Source organism: Prionailurus bengalensis, chromosome A1 (assembly GCF_016509475.1).
Source record: "Prionailurus bengalensis isolate Pbe53 chromosome A1, Fcat_Pben_1.1_paternal_pri, whole genome shotgun sequence".
NCBI classification, from domain to species: Eukaryota; Metazoa; Chordata; class Mammalia; order Carnivora; family Felidae; genus Prionailurus; species Prionailurus bengalensis.
Genome location: NC_057343.1, coordinates 5,028,755 through 5,054,621, shown reverse-complemented (window position 1 = coordinate 5,054,621; position 25,867 = coordinate 5,028,755). Strand labels below are relative to the sequence as shown.

General features: G+C 40.8%; 1 protein-coding gene across 5 annotated transcripts in view; it reads left to right on the top strand.

Moving 5' to 3' along the window:
- Positions 1 to 25,867, top strand: part of MTMR6 (myotubularin related protein 6) — a 50,900-nt gene that overhangs the window by 3,719 nt on the left and 21,314 nt on the right. For 2 of the 5 annotated variants that reach the window (XM_043575409.1, XM_043575376.1), the window contains exons 1-4: positions 7,697 to 7,858; positions 19,260 to 19,376; positions 23,011 to 23,173; positions 25,497 to 25,654. In XM_043575409.1, coding sequence (XP_043431344.1) covers positions 7,835 to 7,858; positions 19,260 to 19,376; positions 23,011 to 23,173; positions 25,497 to 25,654 — 462 coding nt within the window. In that variant the 5' untranslated portion in view covers positions 7,697 to 7,834. Of the gene's footprint in view, positions 1 to 7,630; positions 7,859 to 19,259; positions 19,377 to 23,010; positions 23,174 to 25,496; positions 25,655 to 25,867 lie in introns of those variants that run through there. The other 3 variants (XM_043575387.1, XM_043575398.1, XM_043575420.1) reach the window with 3 other exon arrangements.

The window sequence follows — 25,867 nt, the reverse complement described above, 5'->3', positions numbered from 1 at the left end:
GTATTTGAATTATTGTTCAACTTAGCAAAACTTTATTATTGCTTTAAGCAGTTCGTGTTTATTTACATTTACTCATTTCTGTGTTTGAAAATTTTTTTAACATTTATTTTTGAGAGACAGAGACAAAGCATGAGTTTGTGGGGGAGGCAGGCAGAAAGATGGGGAGAGAGACACAGAATCTGAAGCAGGCTCCAGCCTCTGAACTGTCAGCACAGGGCCGGATGCGGGGCTCCACTCACGAAACTATGAGATCATGATCTGAGCCAAACACAGAAGCTTAACTGGCTGAGCCATCCAGGCGCCTCTCATTTCTTTATGTTAAAAAGAATTTTCGGGGCGCCTGGTGGCTCAGTCGGTTAAGACTTCGGCTTAGGTCATGATCTCACGGTCATGGGTTCGAGCCCTGCGTCAGGCTCTGTGCTGACAGCTCAGAGCCTGGAGCCTGTTTCAGATTCTGTGTCTCCCTCTTTCTCTGACCCTCCCCTGTTCATGCTCTCTCTCTGTCTCAAAAATAAATAAATGTAAAAAAAAAAAAAAGAATCTTCATTTCTTTTGTATCTTAGATCTCCCATCTGTGATCATTTTCCCTATTCTGAAATACAATTTAGAATTTGCTGTAATATGGATCATGGCAAACTCAGTCTTTCTGTTTTTGTCTTTTGGAAGATGTCTGAGTTTTTTCCCCCTACTTTCATTTTTTGAAAGATATTTTTTCCTGGAAAAAGTATTTTATTTTTTAAGTGATTTATTTCCCATTAAAAAAATTTTTTAAGGGGCGCCTGGGTGGCGCAGTCGGTGAAGCATCCGACCTCAGCCAGGTCACGATCTCGCCGTCCGTGAGTTCGAGCCCCGCGTCAGGCTCTGGGCTGATGGCTCAGAGCCTGGAGCCTGTTTCCGATTCTGTGTCTCCCTCTCTCTCTGCCCCTCCCCCGTTCATGCTCTGTCTCTCTCTGTCCCAAAAATAAAGAAACGTTGGGAAAAAAAATTTAAAAAAAATTTTTTTTAAGTTTATTTATTTATTTTGAGAGAGAGAGAGTGGGAGAGGGACGGGGGGCGGGGAGAGAATCCCAAGTAGGCTCTGCACTGTCAGCATGGAACCCCAGGTGGGGCAGGAACTCATGAACCATGAGATCATGACCTGAGCCGAAATCAAGACTTGGACGCTTAACTGACTGAGCCACCCAGGCTTCCCTATTTTATTTGATTTTTTAAAGATTTTATTATTAAGTAATCTCTACACTGAACATGGGGCTCAAACTTACAACCCTGAGATCACGAGTCACATTACCAATTGAGCCAGCCAGGCACCCCTGCAAAAAGTATTTTAGATTATTGGTTGTTTCTTCCAGTAAATGGCAGATACCATTGCAATGTTACATGCCTTCTACTATTGCTGATAAGAAGTCAACTGTAAATGTAATTACGGATCTACTGGAGGTAATTTGTACTTTTCCTCTGGATGCTTTTAAGATCTCCATTTTTGTCTTTGGTGTTGCCATAACAAAGTCACCATAGGGAATCTGTAGTTCGCTATCATGTATCTAGACATGGATGTCTTTTTATCAAACTTGGAATTTGTAGGCTTCTTTATTCTGTGGATCGGTGTCTTCCATGCATTCTAAAAAAAAAAAAAAAAAAAAAAAAAAAATCAGGCATTATCTCATCAAATGTTATTTTTGCCCAGTCTCTCTTCTTCTCTCTCTTATTCTTGTGAAACTGTGATTAGGTTTATGTTAGATCTTTGCACTCTTTCCTTCATTTTTCCTGAATCTTTTGTCATATTTATAATCTTTTTGTCTCTCTGTACTCCTTTCCTTTGTGGATAATTTTTTAGTAACTTCTGGTTTTCTAATTATTTCTTCTAATTTGTTTAATCTGTTAAACCCATCCAATGAGCTTTCCATTCCAATTTTTGTATTTAATTTATAGAAGTTATATTTGGTTCTTCATATTTGCTATATCATTCAGAAATTATTTTCCCCCGGGGCGCTTGGGTGGCTCAGACAGTTAAGCAACCGACTTCGGCCCAGGTCATGATCTCACAGTTCCTGGGCTCAAGCCTCGCGTTGGGCTCTGTGCTGACAGCTCAGAGCCTGGAGCCTGCTTCGGATTCAGTGTCTCCCTCTCTCTCTACCCTTCCCCTGCTCTTGCTCTGTCTCTGTCTCTGTCTCTCTCAAAACTAAGTAAACAAAAAAAAATTTTCTTTTAATTATTTCCCCCTATACTGCAGATATTTTAAATGTCTCATTTCTTTAAACAAAATGAGCATAGTTGTTTTAGAAACAAAGCCTGATAATTATAAAATCTTTTATTGCTATTGCATTAACTGCCAATTATCTCCTGAGAATTGTTTCCTTGTGTACTACGTACGTATTTTTTACTCTGACGAATCACCACAGCTTTCCTTTGAAAACTAATTGTGAGAATTATTTGAAACCCACAGAAGTAGAATTCACTATAAAAGGATTTGTGTTTATTGTAAAAAGCTTCCTAGGCATTACTGATTCCAGGTACTTTCAACTGCATTCACAGCTTGACATTTGGGGTAAGTTTTTTTAGGTGGTATGAATCTAGGTTGTACATCCATCTAATAACCTTTTTGTGGCTGTAATATTTTCAAGATGGGCAATTATTGCACCCCCTTCTTTTCTCCGTGTTAATGCAAATTTCCTGCTATATTCTAGGGTTTGGGTTGGTTGAGTTTCCATACGGCCCTGGCTTTACGTAGGGAGAGAGCGCCTCATTAAACTCCCCACCTGGGTGGGCCTGAGATTTTGACTTCTGAATTTTGCATCCTTTAAGGGCACCTGGTTTGGAAATGGCCTTTTTGCCACATTTCCAGTTTCCTGCTTACCTCTCTGGGTATATACTTTCCCTTATAGTTTGCACGGTAAGGCCTCACTATCTTGTCTGTTACCTGGTGCTTTACAGAACTTGATTTCTACTTTGCCTGTTATTTTAAGTCTTTTTTTTTTTAAGGCATGGTCATTTCCTAGCCTATCATATTATCATAAATGGAACATCTATATGGATTGTGGAAAATCAATATAGAATAATTATTAATAATACAGACTCTAGAGTCAGACTGTCTGGCTTCACATCATGGATCTAGGCTTTCTCTGTTGCATGATACTGGGCAAGTTACTTCATTGTATTTTACTTTCCTCATCTTTAAACTGAGGAAAGTATTTTCCTCAGAATACAGGCAAAGCATCCGGTACACTTTCTGACTCCTGATTATCAGGTAGTAAGTGTTATCATTGTTATTCCCTCTCTATTAGAATCGGTAAGAGAGAAAAAGTGAGAAATGACAAGAGAAAAGGAGGTGGAGGATAGATAACCTGATATGTGAGGGTAAACTGGGAACAGGAAGTGGGGAAAATGACAAAAACATGGGAAAAATAATAAAAAGAGGTTTTATTAAGGAAGTCGTGATGTGTGTCACTCAATATAATTTGCCCTATTCTCATCTCCCAAAAGGTCTTCAGTAAGGACCTACATTAATTTTCAATGTGTTTTCTTTTTCTTTCTTTCTTTCTTTCTTTCTTTCTTTCTTTCTTTCTTTCTTTCCTTCTTTTTCTTTCTTTCTTTCTTTCTTTCTTTCTTTCTTTCTTTCTTTCTTTCTTTCTTTCTTATTTCTTTCTTTCTTTCTTGTTGGAAGCAGGATTTGTGTTTCTTTTGTATGTGCTACTGTACCAAGACTGGTTTCTAGGTTGCTCAATCTTATTTCATACTTACCTTACAGGAGTAAGTAATTTCACCACAAAGACTGCTGTGCTTAACGAACATCTCACTTGCTTTGGTAATCTGTCTGAAACACAGCAGGCACTCAAAAAAAACAAACCAAAATAAGACAAAGCAACACCAAGACAAGTTGAATTAAATAAGTGAATGAAATGCTGGCAAATTCTTAACCAGAAAAGCAAATGTAGGGGCACCTGGGTAGCTCAGTCAGTTAAGCATCCAACTTCAGCTCAGGTCATGATCTCAGGGCTCATGAGTTTGGGCCCCACATAGGGCTCTGTGCTGATAGCTCAGAGCCTGGAGCCTGCTTCAGATTCTGTCTCTCTCTCCCTCTGCCCCTTCCCACACCCCCTACCCCCCCAAATATAAATAAACATTAAAAAAGAGAAAGAAGAAAAAACCTAGAACATCAAACATGGTAAGAAAGATGATGTAAAAATTATAATGATGTTTTACAAGCAGCATTTTCTAGTTACAACAAGTGAAACTGACAAGGGAAACAAGGGCGAGAGAAATGTAGCTTAAATTTCCTTACAGCTTGCAGCCCACTGATAAGTGAAACATGCAGAGTGTGCCTTAGTGTTTACGTTTTATTAAAAGACTAGGGGCGCCTGGGTGGCTTGGTCGGTTAAGCGTCTGACTTCGGCTCAGGTCATGATCTCGCAGTCCGTGAGTTCGAGCCCCGCGTCGGGCTCTGTGCTGACCGCTCAGAGCCTGGAGCCTGTTTCAGATTCTGTGTCTCCCTCTCTCTGACCCTCCCCCGTTCAGGCTCTATCTCTCTCTGTCTCAAAAATAAATAAACGTTAAAAAAAATTTAAAAAAAAGACTAAAGGTAACCTTATCCTAACAGCAGCTAGCCCCTCAAGGTCCTGAAAGCCTTGCTTCCACATTCTTTAGAGCATTACACTATCATTAACCCCCACTAATTAAAAAGTATATAGTCAGTAACTCCTCACAACCCCAGTACAGCTCTTTTTGCCCATAGGTCCTGTGCCTGTGCTATAATAAAATCACCTTTTTGCACCAGAAACATCTCAAGAATTCTTTCTTAGCATTCACTCTTAAACCCGAAACTCAAATTGCATCAAAACTGTTTAGTATAGGGGTGCCTGGGTGGCCCAGTCAGTTAGGCGTTTGACTTCGGCTCAGGTCATGATCTCGCAGTCCGTGGGTTCGAGTCCCACGTCGGGCTCTGTGCTGACAGCTCAGAGCCTGGAGCCTGCTTCAGATTCTGTGTCTCCCTCTCTCTCTGCCCTTCCCCTGCTCGCACTCTGTGTCTGTATCTCTCAAAAATAAATAAACGTTAAAAAAAAAAATTTAAAAACCTGCTTAGTATAGAACATCGGGAAACTGTAAAGCAGGGTTTCTCCATCTCTTCGCTATTGACATGTTTCTGGATAATTCTTTGCTAGGTGTGTGTCTGTAGGTATGCATTGTAGGATGTTCAGCAGCAAACCTAGCCTCTACCCACTAGATGTCAGTAGCGTCTCCACCCATGCACCCAGTTGTGACAACCAAAAATATCTCCGGGTATGGCCAGATATCTCCTGAGGGGCAAAATCACTGGAGGCTGAGAAACACTGAAATAGAGGAATTACAAAAACCACCTGCAATCCTCCCATCTAGAAATGTAACCTTTTTGTTTGTATACATAAAAATTACGGAACAGTCACATTGATCTTATCATTCCATAACCAGCTTATTTTCCACTCAGTAATACAGCATCAACATTTTTGTTATGTAATATTCCTCTACAGCATAAATTTTTTTGGTAGTGCAAGTACTTTATAACAAAATAATCCTAATTCCTCCTTCCTCCCTCCCATCCCTGTCATTGCTGTCCTTCATTTCACTTATACATTAAGCATGTGTGCGTGCGTGCGCGCACACACACACACACACACACACACACACACACACACTCAAATACATTGTTGCTATTATTTTGAACAAAATGTTTATTATTAGATCAATAAAGAATAAGGAGGGGCGCCTGGGTGGCGCAGTCAGTTAAGCGTCCGACTTCAGCCAGGTCACGATCTCGCGGTCCGTGAGTTCGAGCCCCGCGTCGGGCTCTGGGCTGATGGCTCAGAGCCTGGAGCCTGTTTCCGATTCTGTGTCTCCCTCTCTCTCTGCCCCTCCCCCGTTCATGCTCTGTCTCTCTCTGTCCCAAAAATAAATAAAAACGTTGAAAAAAAAATTAAAAAAAAAAAAGAATAAGGAAATGTTTTTATTTCACTTTCACTTATTCCTTCTCTAATGTTCTTCCTTTCTTTATGTAGATCCAAATTTCTGACCTGTATCATTTTCCTTCTCTCTGAAGAACTTCTTTTAACAATTTTTTCCAAGGCAGCTCGATCGGCAACAAATCTGCTCAATTTTTATTTACCTAAGAAAGTCTTTATTTCACTTTGCTCTCTTCTTGCTTGTGCGGTCTCTTCACATCTGAAGAGAAGTCAAATGTGATACTTACCTTTGCTTCTCCATAGGTAAACTATTCTTTTCCTCTGGCTTCTTCAGGACTTTTTGTCTCTATCTTTGATTTTCTATAGTTTGAGAATGATGTGTAGTTTCTCTGACATCTATCCTGCTTGGTGTTCTCTGAGCTTACTGGGTCTGAGGTTTGACATATAACATTAAACCGGGGGAAATTTTCAGACATTATTGTTCCAAATACTTGCTTCTGTTCCTTTCTTTCCTCTTCAGATGTTCTTTACATGTATACTACACCTTTTGTAGATGTCCTGCAGTTCTTGGATATTCTGTTCTGGTTTTTTTTTTTTCAGTCTTTGTTTTCTTTGTGTTTTAGTTTTGGAAGTTTTAGTTTTTGAAATATTCTCAAGCTCTCCGAGGAAAGAGATGTCTTTCCTCAGCCATGTCCAGACCACTAACAACGCCATCAAAGGCATTCTTCATTTTTGTTGCAGTGTTCTTTATCTCTACTATCTCTTTTTGGTTTTTACTTAGGACTCTCGTCTCCCTGTTTCCATTGCCCATCCGTTCTTGCGTGTTGTCTCCTTTGTCCAGATAAATACGACCCTTTCCCATATTAACCCAATTGTTTTAAATTTGCAGTCTGATAATTCCAACATCCCTGTCATATCCAAGTCTGGTTTTGATGCTTGCTGTGTCTCTTCACACTGTTTTCTGCCCTTTAGTATGTCTTGTAAGTTTTTCTGGATATTTAGACATGATTTACTAGGTAAAAGAAACTGCCTGGCATTGGTGCCCAGGAAGGTTGATGCTTGTGGGTTTGTTTCCTTTAGTTGTGATCGTCTGTATTTGCCTGCCTGTCTCTAATTCTGGGGCAGTGGTATTCCCGGTGACCTCAGTTCTCTTGCAGGTCTAGGGAAAGTTGATGATTTTCAAGTTTGTTCAGCTTTTACTTGTTAGGATCTACCGCATAATTTTTAAATGGATTCTGGTGTTTATGGACATACTACACTTTTATATAACTAATTCTGTAGTATGGGGAATTTTGATTGTTTCAAATAAGGCTACGCTAAATATATTTGATGATTTCCTTGGAACAGATTCTAGTACAACCGCACCTAAAGAGAAAGTATTGAAATTTGGTGCTGTCCACTGGCAGGGTAATGGACTTCAGTGACGTCTTGTCTCGCCCTCACCCACTAAATTCTCTTCGCACAAGGACGTCCACACAGTCCATTCCTGAGCAAAGAAAAGTCTATGAACCACCGAGCTCGCCTCCATTATTGTCCTTGGCCAACTGCCCGATAGAGGGACGCCTTCTGCTAGGGGTTGGCGAGCCTCCACAAGCAGGGGGCGCTGTAGGATCTACGGCGGCTCAGAAGAAGGAGACGCCGCTCTCCCCCAGAGGACGCTCTGCCCCACCGGTCCCCGCCCCCTTCGCGGCCGCCGGTTTGGGGAAGTGTTTCTTGGAGACGGCGCACGCCGGCTGCGCCTGCGCGGTTGACGCTGCCAGGGGGCGGGCTGAGGGGGCGGGCTGACGGGCCGCGGCGCTGGCCGGCTGATAGTTCCTGCCGGACCTGGGTGGTTGTGTCCGCCCGGGGTTCTGTCGCTCCATGGTACGCCCGTGAGGCTGGCTGCCGGCGGCCGTCTCCTCGAAATGGAGCACATCCGTACGACCAAGGTAGTCGGACGCAGAGAGCTGTTCGCCACTGGCCATGGTCTGAGCCGGCAGAGGGACGAGGCGATGGGAGCTCGGCTGGCCCGACCGGGGCTAAGGACCGGCCGCGCGGGGGCCCGGCCCCAGGCCCGAGGGCCCTGCCCGGGCCTAGTCTGGGAGGGTAGGGGCAGTTTGGGCCGAGGTGGGTGCGGAGGCCTCCTGTACCTACGGGAGTGGCAGTCTCGCTTCAGCCCTGGGTGTCGGGGTCTGGATGATTTGGGCTGCTGGGGGTTAAGTCCCATGAAATGGGTCGCCGCCCTCTAGCGCTACACTCTTTGGGGGGCAGAACTGGGGCTGTTTTAGCTCCAGCTGCTTTCAGCCATTCGCCGCCCATAGACCGGAAAACGGGTGGGTCCTCCAACCAGCATTCCGGTACTGTGTAAGCTTTTCCTTGTTCACGCTGAATTGTCCCATGTCACAGATTCTTGATGGAAGTTTTGGAGACGCTGCGATCAGCGCTCTGCTCCATCTCACTTGCTTGTCTCGGTCTCCAGTCGTTTACATTTGGCATTCCGTCTCTGTGCTTCAAAACTTCATTGTCTTTAGTGTGAATAGTTTGACAGAGGAGTTACGGAGAAGAAAAAAATGGCATCCCATATTTTAAAGTGTCCGGTGAAACTCTTTTTTAGTTGAGCTTATTAAATCCTATGCTTAACATTTGGGTGCGAAAGGCATTTACTTTTAAGAACACACAATATTCTTATAATTCCATTACAAATGTTAAAACTGAAGGGAATAGCATCAGAATGTTACCGAATTACGTTACCAGCAATTAAGTTCAGCTTCAGCCTTGGGAGGGAGAAAGCAAACCGAGACAAGACTTGAATAACATGATTTGAAGACCTCTGGGCGCCTAACAACACAGGGAAGAGGGACCCACTGTGAATCTTGACTTCGTGTTTTCCTGAAACCATTGTTCAGTTGCCTCACATCCTAAAGTTACCATTCATTTAGAAAAATAGCAGACGTGCGTTATCTTCATTTGTTCCATGCAGAGTTTGAGGTCTGTGCCATTAAAATGTTTCACAAACCTTTGTTAGATGTCACGGATTTTTGTTGGAGCTTGTTTTTGACTGCGCATACTATAGTAAAATTGAAGACGCTAAAAACTAATGCCTTTCAAAAAAATCTTTTTTTTTAAGTTTTTTTAACGTTTATTTATTTTTGAGACAGAGAGAGAGCATGAACAGGGGAGGGTCAGAGAGAGAGGGAGACACAGAATCTGAAACAGGCTCCAGGCTCTGAGCTGTCAGCACAGAGCCCGACGAGGGGCTCGAACTCAGGGACTGTGAGATCATGACCTGAGCCGAAGTCGGACGCCTAACCGACCGAGCCACCCAGGCGTCCCATAAAAAAAATCTTTTTTTTAAAGAGAAGAATAGTAAAGCAACTCTGTAATTCTTCAAGTTGCTGGTACTTAAAGTTTGAAAACAGAAGGCTAATTAAGTAAATAACCAAACTAGTAGAAAATGCAGAGGTGGAAAAGAGGGCTGAGGTATGCATCAGATCAGGTTCTTGTCCTGGTTCCAAAGTTCTGAATGTATATTATATAGTAGCTTTTCACAGTGGGCCTATGCTGATGGTTTAGCCAGGTCCTCTTACGACTTTTTAAGAAGCAACATTTAATTTTCCGTTAAAATTACTTCTCAAGTTGTGCTCTTTTATTACTTTGAATTATTTTTCTAGCATCGGACCACCAGTACTCTGGAATAATCTTAAGTGGCTATAGACAGACTGTAATGAAACAAATGTTTACCAGGTCCCAGTTACGTGCCAGGCATCGTACAGACACCGGTTATGTAGCATTAAGCACGATAGATTTGGAGCTCGTTCTACATTCTGATCACTGCGTTTACTGTAATATTTTCTTAAGTCATGGCTTAGTCTTAAAAGATTGATATGAACATAGCCTATTGCATTATTATACTAGTATGCGTAGCCTTCACTTGGGCATGGCAAATTTACTGCAAAAATGATTGTATTTCAAAACTAAAAATGAATTGCTTTGAGTTTACTTAGCTGTTTTGAATTTAGCAGTTTAGTCGCTGTGATCAAGAACTGATTGTAGTCGCATGTAACGATTGTCTTGTTCTGTGTTGAGACCGCTGTATTTGGGAAGTAATAATGACCATTTCTTGAGCAACTCTATGTCTCTAGAGCCAACTGTGCAGTATTTCTTTACCGTACTTACAATTTCACAAATACATTTTTTATACAAAATTGTCACTAATTCCTTGAATAACCTTGCCAATTGGGTACATTATCAACCTTTACAGATGAGGGAATAGACTGGGAGAGTTGAAGTAATCTGCCCAATTATCTAATGAGAGGTAGAGCCAAGATCGAAGCCAAGGTTTGTCTAATTCCAAAGATTACGTAATTTTTTTTCTTCTCTAGTTTTAATCTAATTGTTAAAATGTATTAATATTAAATCAGAAATGAATCTCATAGTAATTCTAAGAGCTTTTTCTTCCCCCAAATCTCTTTTTGACATAAGTAAATAATATGTGGCATTTTTTTTTTTGGTATAGTTTATGGTCATTGTGAGGTTTTTTATTATTATTGCTTACTAACCAGAGGCTGAGTACTGATTAAATGGCTTTATAGCTATAAAATTCAGGAATGTCATCCTATTTTGGTCACATTTGGTTTACGAACTGTACCACTAAAGATGTCGGGTGTGAATTTGAATTTCGGGAAGACCATTTCCAAGCTTATGCCTATCACTTGGAGCTCTAATTTTGCCATAATGAGATAGTCTTGCCAAGAAACAATGGGAAAGAAGCAGAGACACTTCTTTATACAGTCTTTCTCCTTTCCCTGCCAGGCTCCAGTGCTTTGGCTGACATCATCTGTTGATGTCGAATGATATCATGCTGTTTGTGAATGGAACTTTACAGAATGTAATGGAAGAATGTTTTTCCTAAGTTCTATACGGAAGACTGCTTTCTAGAGTTTACTAAAGATTGGAGTGTCCTATGAAAATCTGACCTCACTAGGATTCAAGTGAATTATTCCGAAAGTAACGCCTAGTTTGTTCTTAGCTTGCTACCCATTTTGTCATTAGAAAATAAGGTCGTACACGTATGTATACAAACACATGTTATCAGTTACACAGAGGGAAAGATATGCAAAACTGGGAATGACTAAAAATAAGAACCAATAGTTTGTGGGGAGCACCTGAATGCTTTTCCCCATGTAAAATGCCATTTTGACTCACTAATATTATCCCATTAGACAGGTGGGAAAACCCCAGCCTGCAGAGGATTAAATATCTTGTCCTGACTCAAACAGCTAGCTCTACTAGGTAAGAGGTGGAAACGTGAATCCAGATCTTTCTTTCTTTTTTTTAAATTTTTAAATATTTATTTATTTTTGAAGGAGAGAGAGAGAGAGAGAGAGACAATGTGAGTGGGGGAGGGGCAGAGAGAGAGGGAGACACAGAATCCGAATCAGGCTCCAGACCCTGAGCTGTCAGCACAGAGCCTGACGCAGGGCTTGAACTCGCAAACCGCGAGATCATGACCTGAGCAGAAGTCGGACGCTCAACCGACTGGGCCACCCAGGCGCCCCGAATCTAGATCTTTCTGATGCCAGTCCTGTTCTCTTAACCATAACACTCCTCTTCTCCCCAGAGTAATGGTCTAATCAAGAGATTTGAATAGTGAGGTAGGTCAGCATGAGTAGAAATGGAAGGAAAGTAGGGGATGGAGGAGAGGAACTTAGGTGGTCGGGTTGTGTCTAGCAGGTGGCCGATTATGAGGGTCTAGGGTCAGGGAAGAAGTGTGGTCCCGAAGAAGATTTGGGAGTTGTCAGCGCTTAGGTAATCATTGCTTTTTTCTTTTATGGATGAGTTTCTGCAAGGAGTACACATAGAGGCTCCGTGGAGAAGAGTGTGAAGGTTAGAGCCCCGAGAATACTTGCAAAGGGGGGGCAAGCAGGAGAAGAGGAGTCAGAGAAAGAGTATTAGGGATAAAACGGGAAGAGGCAAGTCACAGGAAGGGAACAGTTTTCCCTATTCTAATTTCCTTCTTTGCTTCCTCTTCCTCTGCTCTCTCCTTGTCTTTAGGCTTATATATTTTAGGCACTGGGGAAACGATGGTCAGTAAATCAGACAAAAGTCCCTGCCGTTATAAAACTCATCTGCTCGTTGGGGAAGACGTAACAGTAAACAAGGTTAATAAGTCAAATTATGTAACATGGTAGATGATAATAACTGCTGTGGAGAGTGCCAGAGTGGGGTTGGGGGAGGATGGTTGTAAGGAGGGTAGTTAGGGAAGTCTTTACAGAGATAGTGACACTTGAGTAGAGACCTGAAAGTGGTGAGGGAGCAAGCCGTCTTCACAGGGACAGGGGTTGGGAAGGGGTGGCTGGGAGAGTCCCAGAAGAGGGAACAACAAGGGCAGAAACCCCGTGCTGGGCATGCCTGCTTAGTACGAACTAGCAAGAAGACCCGTGTGGCTAGAGTAGAGTGAGTGAAGGAGAGAGCACTTTAGTAGATTAAAAGTGGGGCAAAGGGGCAGGCCTTGAAGGCTGATGTGAAATCTTCGCTTCTACTGAGTGAGACAGGAAGCCATTCACGAAAAGTCAGCTGTGTCCGATGCTGCAGAGAAGCAAAGTAAGACAGGATTGAAAAGTGTCCTTGGATTTATAATCGGTCTCATTGGTGATTTATTGAGCTAGACGCTATTGTAGGAACTGGGGGTACACGAGCAAAGAAAGATGGCAGTCACTGCCCCTTTGAGGTTCATCTTCCACCTCACAAAGGCAGCTTGACGCTCTTTCTTTTTGAAAGACGTCAGTGCTGCGGAGTGTGGATACTAAGAGTCCCAGTGGGTGCCTGGCTCTAGGGGTGGCTCACGACAAGTCAGAGAAACCCTGACAGTGCATTTTCTGCTTCAGTAACCTTTGTCAGGGAGTTGTAAAGTACACCTGTTTGGTGCAGAACTTGGAGGGTAGCCATTGGTCCTTTCTTGTCCCAGAGGCCACTTGGTGTCTGGATTTTCGAGACGTGATTCTGAGTATGTGTGATTCCCTGCGTTTTTCCTTTCCAGCTTTGTAATCAGCTGAAATTTGAACTTCCTGTTTAGACCATTAGGGGACCTTTCAGTGCAGGCCCAAAGTTGGCAACAATTCAGCTTACGTGCCCTCAAAGTAATGTGTTGGCGGTTCCCATCCTCACCGTAATGACCATACCTTCCAGTTCCGTTCTCCCGGCACCATTTTTTCTTTGTTTATTCTGTTCCCAAAACCTTTTCCTTCTTCCCCACTGTCTTCTTGCCCGCGGTAATACCTATAATTAAAGGATCCTAACACTATTTCTGTAGGGCCTCAGTGCTAGTCAATTGAAAGAGTTGTGGTTCCCTAAATACCTGACTTAAAACGTTTCCAGGAAAACACTGGGAAAGATCTGTCGCAACATCTGTGAAGTACTTTTAGTTCCTTGGTGAAAAAGGGAAATATGAGGCAGCAGTTGGTGTTTAGAAATTGGCTGAGTCTCTGGTTTGAAATTTGTATGCTGATAATTTTAGCGAAGAAAAAGATCTGATTTCCTTCTTTTTTTTTTTTTTTTTTTTTACCGTTACCTTAGGATTTGCAGCAAAGAACAGACTAATTAGTAAATTTTCTCAGAACCTAAAGGTTCTCCGGAACCTAAAGTACTAAATAAACATTTTGGACTAGTGTTCAGGTTCATTTTATTATCTGTCACATCCATATAGCGATTGCCATATTGAGGCAGTCATGTAATGATTTTTCTATTATATTTTCTGATGTGAATATAATTTTTCATTTACTAAGGTAAATAATCCTCAATTGAGTCATATATAATCTCTCTTCCCTCAGATTTATATTTCTTTTTATACCTTATCTTAGTGAATGGCACCCGGTCTGACGAGATTAACATCTTCCAGAAGCCTCTATTTCTCTACTTCTCCTTCCTCCTCACCTCAGTTTCGTTATCTCACGATGGGCTTCTTCTTTATCCTGTCTATTGTGGCTTAATCCAGGCCTTACTACGTCTCTCCCAGGCACCCTTAGATCACGTCATTAGCCTCTTACCTGGTTTCCTTCCTCCCATCTCTTCTCTACTCAACATTTTCTCCACGTTGCCGTTGGAAAGATCTTAAAAACCGTATCCGATCATGGGCTACGGTGCTTAAAATCCTCCCTTTGTATCCTTTTATCTACAGCATCACAGATGCTCTACTTTAACGGGAGTTTCTTTTTCATCAAATAAATGTTATGCCCCCCCCTTTTGTGTTCTGTCTCTTCTATTGAGAATTCTGTATTTTCTGTGTATTAAGAAAATTTTGTTGAGCTTTGCTTTTAATATTATATTAGGAAAACATAGTTTTTTCCAGCTGTAGCACACATTAGAATATTGGGTCTGTGTGCCTCTTCCTCCTTTTCTCCATTTGACTTGACATCGTTTTAATATAGAGGACTGTCAGGGCTCAACTTACCTTATCAGCTTACTAACTTAATAACAGTAGTAATTTTTGCAAACATTTGAGCACTTTATTGCTTACTGTTTTTCAAGCAACCTTGGGGTAAAGTACCTACATTTACTATCCAACCTTACTGCAGCCCTCAGGGGAGAGATTATTGTACTTATTTTGCAGATAAAGAAAACGAGGCCCAGACAAATTGACCTTTAGTTGATAGCTGGTAAAATTTTGTTGAATGAGTTAGTAAACTCTTTTTCTTTTTTTTTTAGTAAACTCTCTTTCTTTATAATGTATATTTATGTTCATGTTCGTCCTATGCTCTTCATAATTTTTCTAATGTTTATTCATTTTGTGAAAGAGAGAGAGTGGGGGAGGTGCAGAGAGAGAGGGAGACACAGAATCTGAAGAAGGCTCCAGGCTCTGATCTGTCAGCACAGAGCCTGACGTGGGGCTCAAACTCATGAACCGAGAGATCATTACCTGAGCTACCGAGGTACCCCTTTTTCTATGTTCTTTAAAGATGTGTGTGTATGCGTGGGGAGGGGGGAAGGGCAGGGGAGTGTATGTACATGCCCATAATGCGGTTACATATTTTAAGGGGCCACAGTTGTAAGAAGCTCTTTTAAAAAGTGGGGGGACTGGGGCGCCTGGGTGGCGCAGTCGGTTAAGCGTCCGACTTCAGCCAGGTCACGATCTCGCGGTCCCTGAGTTCGAGCCCCGCGTCGGGCTCTGGGCTGATGGCTCAGAGCCTGGAGCCTGTTTCCGATTCTGTGTCTCCCTCTCTCTCTGTCCCTCCCAGGTTCATGCTCTGTCTCTCTCTGTCCCAAAAATAAACGTTGAAAAAAAAATTAAAAAAAAAACAAAACTGGGGGGACTACATGAGATGGGGCCTTAAATATTTGGGAAAAGAGCATAAAGATAGGGAAGGAACCTAGCCTAATGTGAGTTAAGAGCAAGAGGCATTAATTTGGAGTTAAAGTTAGAAGGAATACCTGTTGCGTAAAAATGACCCGGTAAGCTTCATAAAAATACAGATTCTTTAAATACATATATGTGTTTAAAGAATATATGTATGTATTTATACATATGTATTTATATTTATGTATATGTATTTATATTTATATTGGTCTCCATCTTCTGAGATGACTGAATGTAGTTCAGTGGGGCTTGGGATTTATATTTATGTAGAGTTTTGGAGATGATTCAGAGGAACAGGTAGGCTTTGGGACTTGTGTGTAGGTAGCCAGAATTAGAGATCTAATAAATGGAGTTTCAGATAATTTTGGATATAGAAATTAGGGGGAATCAAGAAATAAGCTTGGAGTGTTAGGAAGAGTTTTGTTTGTTTGTTTTTAAGTAGGATCCACGTTCAACACGGAGCCCAACACTGGGCCTGAACTCATGACCCTGAGATCAAGATCTAAGCTGAGATCAAGAGTGGGACACTCAACCGACTGACCCACACAGGTGCCCCAGGAAGAGTATTTGTGACCTGAATTTCTAATCTTGATAGACAGCAAGCCTGAAAGAGCCGTGTAGTGTTACGCAGCTCTAGAAGAAGAGTGGCTTTGTCCTAATTGGGTGATGAGGTGGGAATAGCAGACTGAGAGTCCACACATGTATTTAAAAACAAAAAAAGCTGAACCCTATTAGTAATTTTTCCACTGATTTTAAGTTTGTTCATTTAGTTGTAAACCCCTGAATGTCTACTGTTCACCTACTGTGTAGGGAAAAGGTGGCAGAGAGGCCTTAGGGACAGTATAATGTTACAAAGAAGAATTTTATGTAATGAATCTCTTGGATGATTTCAGCAAAAGAGACCACTCGTAAATTGTGGGCACCTTTTCTTTCCCCCCCGTGAGAAATTTCTCTGTGGCTGTTCACTTTCGTTTAACAAACATTTATTGTGTCAAATGTTATACTAGTTGTTAGGTAGTCAGACAAAAATAAGAGACAGTTCTTGGAGTGCCTGGGTGGCTCATACAGTTAAGCGTCCGACTTTGGCTCAAGTTGTAATCTCCTAGTCCATGGGTTCAAGCCCCGCATCGGGCTCTCTGCTGTCAGCGCAGAACCTGCTTCGGATCTTCTGTCCCTCTTTCTCTGCCCCTCCTCCGCTTGTGCTTGATCCCTCTCTCAAAATAAACATTAAAAAAAAAAAAACTTTATTAAAAAAATAAGAGTTCTTGCCCTGGGGTATGTTATAGCTTGAGTGGGAGAGATGGGCACGTGAACAGATGATTTCATTATATTGTAGGAACTACCCTAATAGTAGTGGAAGGTGCAGATTTTTAGAATATGTAGGCCATAAAATTGGTAGGAATTGGTGATTAATTGAACGTTGGGGATCATAGGATGAGTCCCAGATTTCTAATGTGGGTGACTGGATGAGGACGGGTTAATATTCACTCAGTTCAGAAATACAGGATTGGGAACCTATTTGTGAGGGGCGAGGGAAAATCAGTTTCATCTTCACATGCTTAACATAACTCTTTAGACACTCAAGTAGAGCAGTTTAGCATGGTGGGAAGGTGTCCTACTTCGGGAATCAGACTATTCCTGTTCAGTGCTGTTCCGCTTACTAGCCGTTACTTGCTGTGTGGTGTTGGGACATTTAACTTCTCTAAGTCTCATTTTTTGTACAGACACCAATAGTACTTACCACATAGGAATTGTGAAAAGAAATGAAATGATGTATGTGAAGCACTTATCATAGTACTGGCCACATAATAAGACCTCAGTACTATGTCAGGAATTATTGTTATTATATGTATAACAGACGGTGTAAAGTCAGGAGAGCTCAGAGTTGGCATTTAGTTTGGGGAATCATTAACGTGTAGGCTAACCCAATGACAGTGGACAAGAGCCCCAGGTAGGGGATGGAGGGAAGAGGGTTAACATTCAAATGAAAAGTGGTGTGATTGTTTTGCATGTGGATAATTGTGTGTAGAGAATTTGTGCCTTGTCAAGAAATTATTACAGCTTATGATTGGAGCGAAACAAGAAATACTTATGACCTTTTAAAAATCCACAGATTAAAACTCTTCACGTGGACTTAAAAAAGAACTTAGTGTTCATTTAAATAAACGGTAATAACATCAGCCCCTACTCTCTTTAAACTACTTGCCAATATCCTTTTTTTTTTTTTTTTAAATCTTTTCTGAGTAGTGTGTGAAGTGGCACAAATTGTTTGCGTGAGTAGTGTTCACACTTTACAGCCACCTTTATTTCCAAGTATATTCATCAGTTCTCTTTTCTTCAGTGCCATTGGCACTTCGCTTTCATTGCTTCAGAGATGCGGCAGGTGAGATTTTATACCGGGGTCATTGCTGTTGGTTGGCCGCAGTGCCCTTACAGCCACGTCCAGCACGGTGGAAGAGGGGTAAACAGTAATTGACCCATTGTTTTAAAAGTGTTTAAATTTAAGTGTGGATTCAAAGTGTGTTGCATAACGAAGTTAGAATTTTATCTAAGGAAGGAGTGGTCCTAAACAAGTCTGATCTCCAAGAGAAATCTTCATACGGGTTTATAAGAAGGAGGTTTTCCTATTGTCTTTTATGAAGGACAAGGAGTATGATGATCTGGCAGTTTTTGCCTGTCAAATCAACTGTGAGAACTGGGCCATTATTAGATCATAGCTCTATAAGTTTCCAGAAGAAAGACTTCAAACTCAATTCATTGCCTTAATCTTGCAAATAAAATTTTCTGTCAAAAACAGGTGCTTTATTTTTACATTTAAATTTTGACTGATTTGGACAGCAACTGTTATGAGTGCAAAACCCTGGAAGGAAGTTTCTTTGGGGGAAGCTAATTAGTGTTTTACATGGTAGTTATTACACTGAAGATCATAATTTCATAATGGGGGGCATTTGTTTCTTCAGTTTTAGTAAGGAACAAAATATGTATGGGAAAAGTATAGAATTAATGAGATAACTGTTAGTAATCCGGTTTTGAAGACACACAAGTTAAAGAATTATCCACAGCCTACTCTTATAGCTGCCGATCAAAATTTTAAGTTGGTTATGGTTGTTTTACTTTTTTCCCCGTCCCCATGAGCAGGCACAGCCATAAATACTGTGTTTTCAAAACACTAGCATCCTGCACATTCCCGCCAACTCTAACCCCATTCCCCAATGGCGACCCTGCGTGTGCGCGTGCACACAGGGGTTTGCTAGTAATAAAGAACTACTGTGTACCTCACTGCCTCATCCACTAGACAGCACGGAAGCAGCGTGTGACATAATCCGTGACGGGGCATTCAGAGCCGGGAGGAACTACAAAGCTGGGACATTAATCAATTACTTTTCTGAGAAGGATTCCGGTTAAGAGACTGGGCATCAGTGAGCCTTGAAGAGTGCTAGGCACTTAGCTAAGCAGACGAGACTGTCTTAGAAAGGGAGAACGGTGTGAGGAAAAGCACAGGGGTGGCTACAAAACATGGTCTTGGGTGGAGTGGTGAAGAGAATAGAGAAATTCAGTTGGAGTTTGCAACCATTTAACTGTTTCCTGATTTCATTTTTCTGGTAGTTTACCTCCATGACCCTAGGTAAATGACCTTTGTATTTATTACCTAATTTGCCAACCTCAAATTTATGGACTCTTGGATATGAAAACTGTTTCTGTTTATACCACATGCTTCCTTTCTGTTCCACTTAGTATCTGTGTTAATATTTTTTTACGGAGTTCACGTATCGGTTACAATTTTAACTCTAAAAAGTACCCAGGTTACTGATGATGTACATATTCCCTGAGATACGTGAAATTTAGTGTTCAACATTAAATAAACTCGTGTGTTTGAACAGAAGGAGGAAAAAAAAATTGGAGCTGATCATTTAAATCCTGGGATAACAAAGAATTTGTGTTACTTGTGAAATGAGAGATAACATCTTTTCTTTTTTTTTTTTTTTTTTTTTTTTTAGGTTGAGCAAGTGAAATTACTTGACCGATTCAGTACCAGCAACAAGTCACTAACAGGAACACTCTATCTTACAGCCACACATCTATTATTTATAGACTCTCATCAGAAAGAAACCTGGGTAAGAAGGACATCTGCTGTGGTGCTTACCATACTTATAATAATGGACTTGCCCTATAGCTGTGTTTTATTTTGGTCATATACAAATAATTTAATCCTTGGTTACCTATTTTCAACAAAATTCAACAACCTATTCTCTACCCTCCCTCCTAATAAAACAAAGATACCATGTGGAATGTGGAAATTTTTTATAGAATATAGCAAGACTCTTTTTATCTGCATAAATAATTATAAAATACCTACTTGTTCCTTTTAATTTTTAAAAATGTAATAATACATGCCCATGTTTAATAGATCAAATGGCCTATTCCGTGGTATTTTTATACCAAATTGCAATTACAGTGTTTTTTAAGTTGATTGATTATAGATCAAACAGTACAGTAATGGATACTTTATATATATTTCTTCCTGTATACGTGCCAGAGTGTCTCGGAGGTATCTGTCTGAGAGTAAAATTACTGGGTCTAAGATAAGTGCATATTTTCCTTCGCTAAGTGTGGCACCTCTCCAAAATAGTTGTTTCAGAATATTCTCAGTAGAGTGTGACTCATGGTCCGCCCTCATCAGCAACATTGACATTGTCAGCTTTACAATGTTTGCCTCTCTGGTGGATGTGCAATTGTGATTTTAATTTACTGATTATGAGAAAGTTGTCCTTTCAGATATTTTGGCCTTTAGGTTTCCTTTTCTTTTTCTGTTGGGCTGTTTATCCTTTTACTGGCTTTATAAGAATTTTGGTTTTTAATGTTTTGTCAGGTGTATGTGTCGTGGATAACTTCTCCCAGTGTGTGGCTTGTCTTGTATGTGTATACGTCTTGCAACTAAAGTTTGAAATTTTAATGTATTAGATTTTCATTGTTTCTTTTATGGTTTATGCTGTCTTGTGACTTAAGGGATTCTATTTTTTTTTTTTCTAAAAACTTACATTTTGTGTTTCAAGTATAAGTTGTTAATATATCTGGGAAATATTTTGGTGGGCGATATGACTTAGGGATTCATTTTTATGTTCTTTTCATATGGATACTGGCGCCATTTACTGACGGTTTCGTTGCATTAATGTGTACTATCAACTGTGATAGATAAAGGGAGGGCCTGCTTTTAGGCTCCCTGTCCTGTTCTTTTGATATATTGCTTCCACTGTACCAGTAGCACATTCCTTGATTGACTCTAGCTTTTTAATACAATCTTTGATTGTACTCTTGATTTTCCCAGGAAGGCCATCCAGTTGATAACTGATTGCAGTAAGTAAGTCAAGATACTTCCCTGAGATGTTGATCTCGGAGAAGTTGTGTTCCCAAGAGGCACTGGACCGCCTCCCCAGGCAGTGTTGGCCCCGGAGCTGCCAGGAGGGCCTTGTAAAATCCTTAGTCATGCTACCACCCACTCTATCTACGCCTCCTTTGTCCGTCTGTCCTAATACCTTCTCAGTATGTTACCCATCTCCTCACGATACATGTGCACGTTTCCCCTAGACCTCTTCTTGCGGATGTTGAGAACATAGTTTTGGGGCAGTGAAAAAATATCGGTGTTGTCCTCTCCTATTATTGTCTTTAAAATGCCTTCTTATCAGTATATTCCCATATGCCTCTCCTGAATGAAATCTGTTTCATATAGTAGATCCACAGAAATGAACATTTTAGATCTAGAGACTTACCAACTTTTTATCTTTTTTCTCATTTTACAGATGATTTTTCTTTCAAGGTCATGTCACTAGTTAGTGGCAGAGCCGGTCTCTGCAGCATTTTCTTGCAAATAATTTTGGGTCGTAATTAGAATCGCGATAGTGACATACTATTACAGTAGCTGTTGTCTCTTGTTCTCTATTTAGGTGTTAGTATTAGACCATTTTGAGTAACTTGGCACAGGCCTGCTAATATCAGTGTTAACAGTGCTAAATGTTAGCCACAAGTGTGAGCCTTACATGTGTAGTGTGTGTTAAATATTTGTGTGATGTATACTTTTAATGTCTGTAGAGAAAATTCTTTCCTCATTAGTCTTTTTTAAGCTTGTCTTGATTATATTATAGATTTAATCTTCCATGTGAACTTTAGAAAAAATATATAATTAGTGATTAATAATACCAGCATTTAATTTTATAATTCTATAATACATATATATGATATAAAAATAACCAGCCATCTCTTACCCTACCACAGAAAAAGGCAAAAAGCCATTTGGAATTATTTATTGGAACTTACATTAAAGTTTTAGATTAATTTGGGATGAATTTATTACTTGTCATGATTGAGTTCTATCATTCAGGAATCTGCTATAACTCTTGAGATCTTTTATTTTCCAGAAAACTTTTCTATAAATATTTTAAATTAGGGGTGCCTGGGTGGCTAAGTCGGTTAACTGTCGGTCTCTTGATTTTGACTTAGGTCATCATCTCACGGTTCATGAGTTTGAGCCCTGTGTTGGGCTTTTCACTGAGTGCAGAGCCTGCTTGGGATTCTCTGTCTCTTCTCTCTCTGCCCCTACCCTGCTTGCTCTCTTAAGTAAACATTTTAAAAAATGCTTTAAATTAATAGGAATGGTATTGAGAAAAAGAAAACTTTTTTTAGTAGCAAACAGAGTATTAGAACTCATATGAATGATAACTATATCTTTAAAATGCCATCAAGTATTGAGTTTATAGTAGAACTTTCTATTCATTCAGTCAGGAAACATTGTAAGGGAGGTATAAGCAGTGACACCTGTATTGCTGGTTTGGTCAGATTTTAAGTTTGCATGTATAAGATATAACAGTTGAAACTTTCTTTTTCTATTTGAGCAGAGTCACTCCAATGCTCCAGATACTGTGTTAGGTGCTAGAGATAGAACGTTGCTCAACTTAGCTGTGGTATTGCTCTGTATGAAGTTCCCAACATCTAGCTGGAGAAATAGACATTCACTGTATACAAGGAATTACTCGTGTTCTGAGTGCCGTGATGGAAAAGTATAGGCTGATAAGGGATAAGAAAATGGAGAGGACCTAACTTTTCCCATGGGAAAGGCCATGGGGGTTGTCAGGCTGTTTTTCTTGGTGGTGAGGTTTAAGCAAAGGCCAGAAATAATACTAGAAGTTCCTAGGTGAAGAGGCAGACCTACAGTTTGCCAGTTAGTAAGAACAACTGAGTGTGTGTGAAGGAGGTTGATGCAGAAAGGGCCCTTGTCACTCGAGGTCGATGTGGGGAGGGGCTGGAAATGAGTCTAGAACCCAGAGTCTGGGAAATGACATGACTAGATTGCTGTTTTTTAAATCGTTTTTTAATAGTCATCACCTGCCCTGTAGAAAATGGATTAGAGGAAGGTAAGAGTAGGTAAGAGAAGGTAGGGAGAGAGCATGTAGGCGGTGACTTACAGTTACTCAGGTGAGAAACAATGGGAGCACTGCAGCTAGAGGAGTGACAGTGGACACCGAGAGAAGTAGGTTCCAGAGAGATGTAGGAGACGCGGTTGTTGGGGTCTGATGATGTATTGAATGTGCGGAGCGATGGAGAAGTATCAGAGCATAGTTCTGGCTCAGGCATTCAGTCACAAAGCCTGAGGACTTTGGTTGAAGAGGGCATTTCTAACACATATGCGCTCTGGAAGAGAATACGATGTTTAGTGCTTTTTTACGATGCTGATTAAATGTTTTTTTCATGCTGTAGATATTGCATCACCATATTGCCTTAGTGGAGAAACTAGCTTTGACTACTTCTGGATGCCCACTTGTGATTCAGTGCAAGAACTTCAGGATTGTGCATTTCATTGTTCCCAGAGAAAGAGATTGCCATGATATTTACAATTCCCTGCTACAACTGTCAAAACAAGGTACTGTTATGAGAGACCAAAGCTTACTTAATTTTGTGATGGATTAAATCTCATTGTTACTTTATCCTTTAAGTTACTCTTGTGTGTGTGTGTTTTAATTTAAATTCTGTTAACATACAGTGAAATATTGGTTTCAGGAGTAGAATTCTTTGACACATCACTTACATACTACTGGTGCTCATCACAACAAGTGCCCTCCTTAGTGCCCATCACCCAGCTAGCTCATCTCCCATCCACCTCCCTCCATCAACCCTCAGTTTGTTCTCTGTCATTAAGAATCTCTTGTATGGGGCGCCTGGGTGGCTCAGTCGGTTGAGCGTCCGACTTCAGCTCAGGTCATGATCTCACACTCCGTGAGTTCGAGCCCCGCGTCAGGCTCTGTGCTGACAGCTCAGAGCCTGGAGCCCACTTCAGATTCTGTGTTTCCCCCTCTCTCTGCCCCTCCCCTGCTCATGCTCTGTCTCTCTCTGTCTCAAAAATAAATAAAAACATTAAAAAAAAAAAAAAAGAATATCTTGTAGTTTGTTTCTCTCTCTTCTCTCCCCCCCTTCCCATATGTTCATCAGCTTTGTTTCTTAAATTCCACATATAGGTGAAATTATATGATATTTGTCTTTCTCTGAATGACTTATTTTGCTTAGTGTAATACATTCTAGCTCCATCCACCTTGTGGCGAATGGTAAGATTTCATTCTTTTTGATGGTTGAGTAATATTACATCGTGTGTGTGTGTATATATATATGTGTGTGTGTGTGTGTGTGTGTGTATATATATATACACCCCACATTTTTTTTATCCATTCGTCAGTCGATGGACGTTTGGGCTCTCTCCATAGTTTGGCTATTGTTGATAATGCTGCTGTAAACATTGGGGTGCATGTACCCCTTCAAATCTGTATTTTTGTATCCTTTGGGTAGATACTTTAACTCTTAAGTCAAGTTCTTGTGCATTCTATTCCAAAAAATTTGGCTTAGAAATAATTAGCTGCTTCTGATCTGACTTGTAAGAATGGTTTCCAAAGAAGGGGTAAGAGTAAAGAAAAAAATGAAGCATTTAGAGTACAGATTTTAAAAAGCATAGATTCACGTTAACGTTTTTAAAGTTTGTTGGTAGCCAACAGAACAGCTTTCTTTTTTTTTTTTTTCATCTGGGTATCCCACAAATAAGGTGTTCCAGTGACTTGGAAATTGGTTGCTAAATGAGAAGTTAAGGAAGGTTGGGCTCCTTTGGTAGCAGCGGGACTAATATATTTAATCGCCCAGAGTGGAACATAGGGGAGATCACCAAAGGAGAAAGGGAGGGTGAATCCAACTTTAGTAGAGGTAGGAGTGAGAGGCATGTAGGCCCCAAAGAAGAATCCTATTACTACTTACGCCTTCAGGATCTGGAGGCTTCCTTCCCTCAACATTGACTTGAATTACATAGACCTTTCCAGGGAGACAAAGCACACTGGTTACTAAATGTACTTTTTTGTTGAACACCCGGACTGTAGTGACCTAGGAGCAGGTGTATGTACGCCCTTCTCTCCTAACACGTAAAGCCTGTAGCATTTATCCCAGTGTCCCAGGTTACGCCAAATCTTATAGTAAAGATGGTTCTGTCACTTTAGGGGCTCAACACTGTTCAGGAACAAGTGCTGTCCAGAGCTCCGTACAACCATTGCCACTTTTGGGCGACACTGTCCTATAGGAATGTACGTGGAATGTAGCCTGGAATAGGAATGTATAGGAATGTAGCATTAGTATTTTCATTTCACATCTCGTTTGGGAAGAGTGGTGGGTGAGAAGTGTGTACGTCATTAGAAGTTTACTTTTAAAAAGAAGTATTACACTAGGGTATTATAATATAAAAATATTTATTAGCTTTTGCTGATGATATAAATTGAATCTCAGATTGATATCCCTTTAGATATAATCATGTGAATTAACAAACTGAGAAAATATTAAGTTCAAATATGTTCAGGTATTAGTTATCTCTTTGAAAATTTTAAAGGAAAAATGAAGGAATAAAACTGAAAAACTGTTGGGGTGCCTGGGTGGCTCAGTTGGTTAAGCGTCCGACTTCGGCTCAGGTCGTGATCTCACAGTTCGTGGGTTCCAGCCCCGTGTCGGGCTCTGTGCCGACAGCTCAGAGCCTGGAGCCTGCTTCGGATTCTGTGTCTTCCTCTCTCTCTGCCCCTCCCCGGCTCACACTCTGTCTTTCTCTCTCTCAAAAATAAATAAACATTAAAAAAACAACAACTGAAAAACTGTTATTTGTAGAATTTTAACTATAAATCCTATAATAGTAGCAGCTTAACATTTATGTGTTTTGTATACTACAGCAAAATATGAAGATCTCTATGCATTCTCTTACAATCCCAAACAAAACGATTCGGAGCGACTCCGAGGCTGGCAGCTCATTGACCTTGCCGAGGAATATAAGAGGATGGGAGTGCCAAATTCAAACTGGCAGCTGTCTGATGCCAACCGAGAATACAAGGTAACTTAGCGGCCTTTTTTTTTTTTAAGTTTTTATTTAAATTCCAGGTATTTAACATACAGTGCAATATTAGTTTCAGGTGTACAACACAGTGACTCAACACTTCTTTACAACACCGGGGGCTCCTCACAAGTGCCGTCCTTAACCCCCATCACCTGTGTAACCCGTCCTCCCCCTTCCCCTCCAGTAACCATCAGTTTGTTCTCCGTAAAG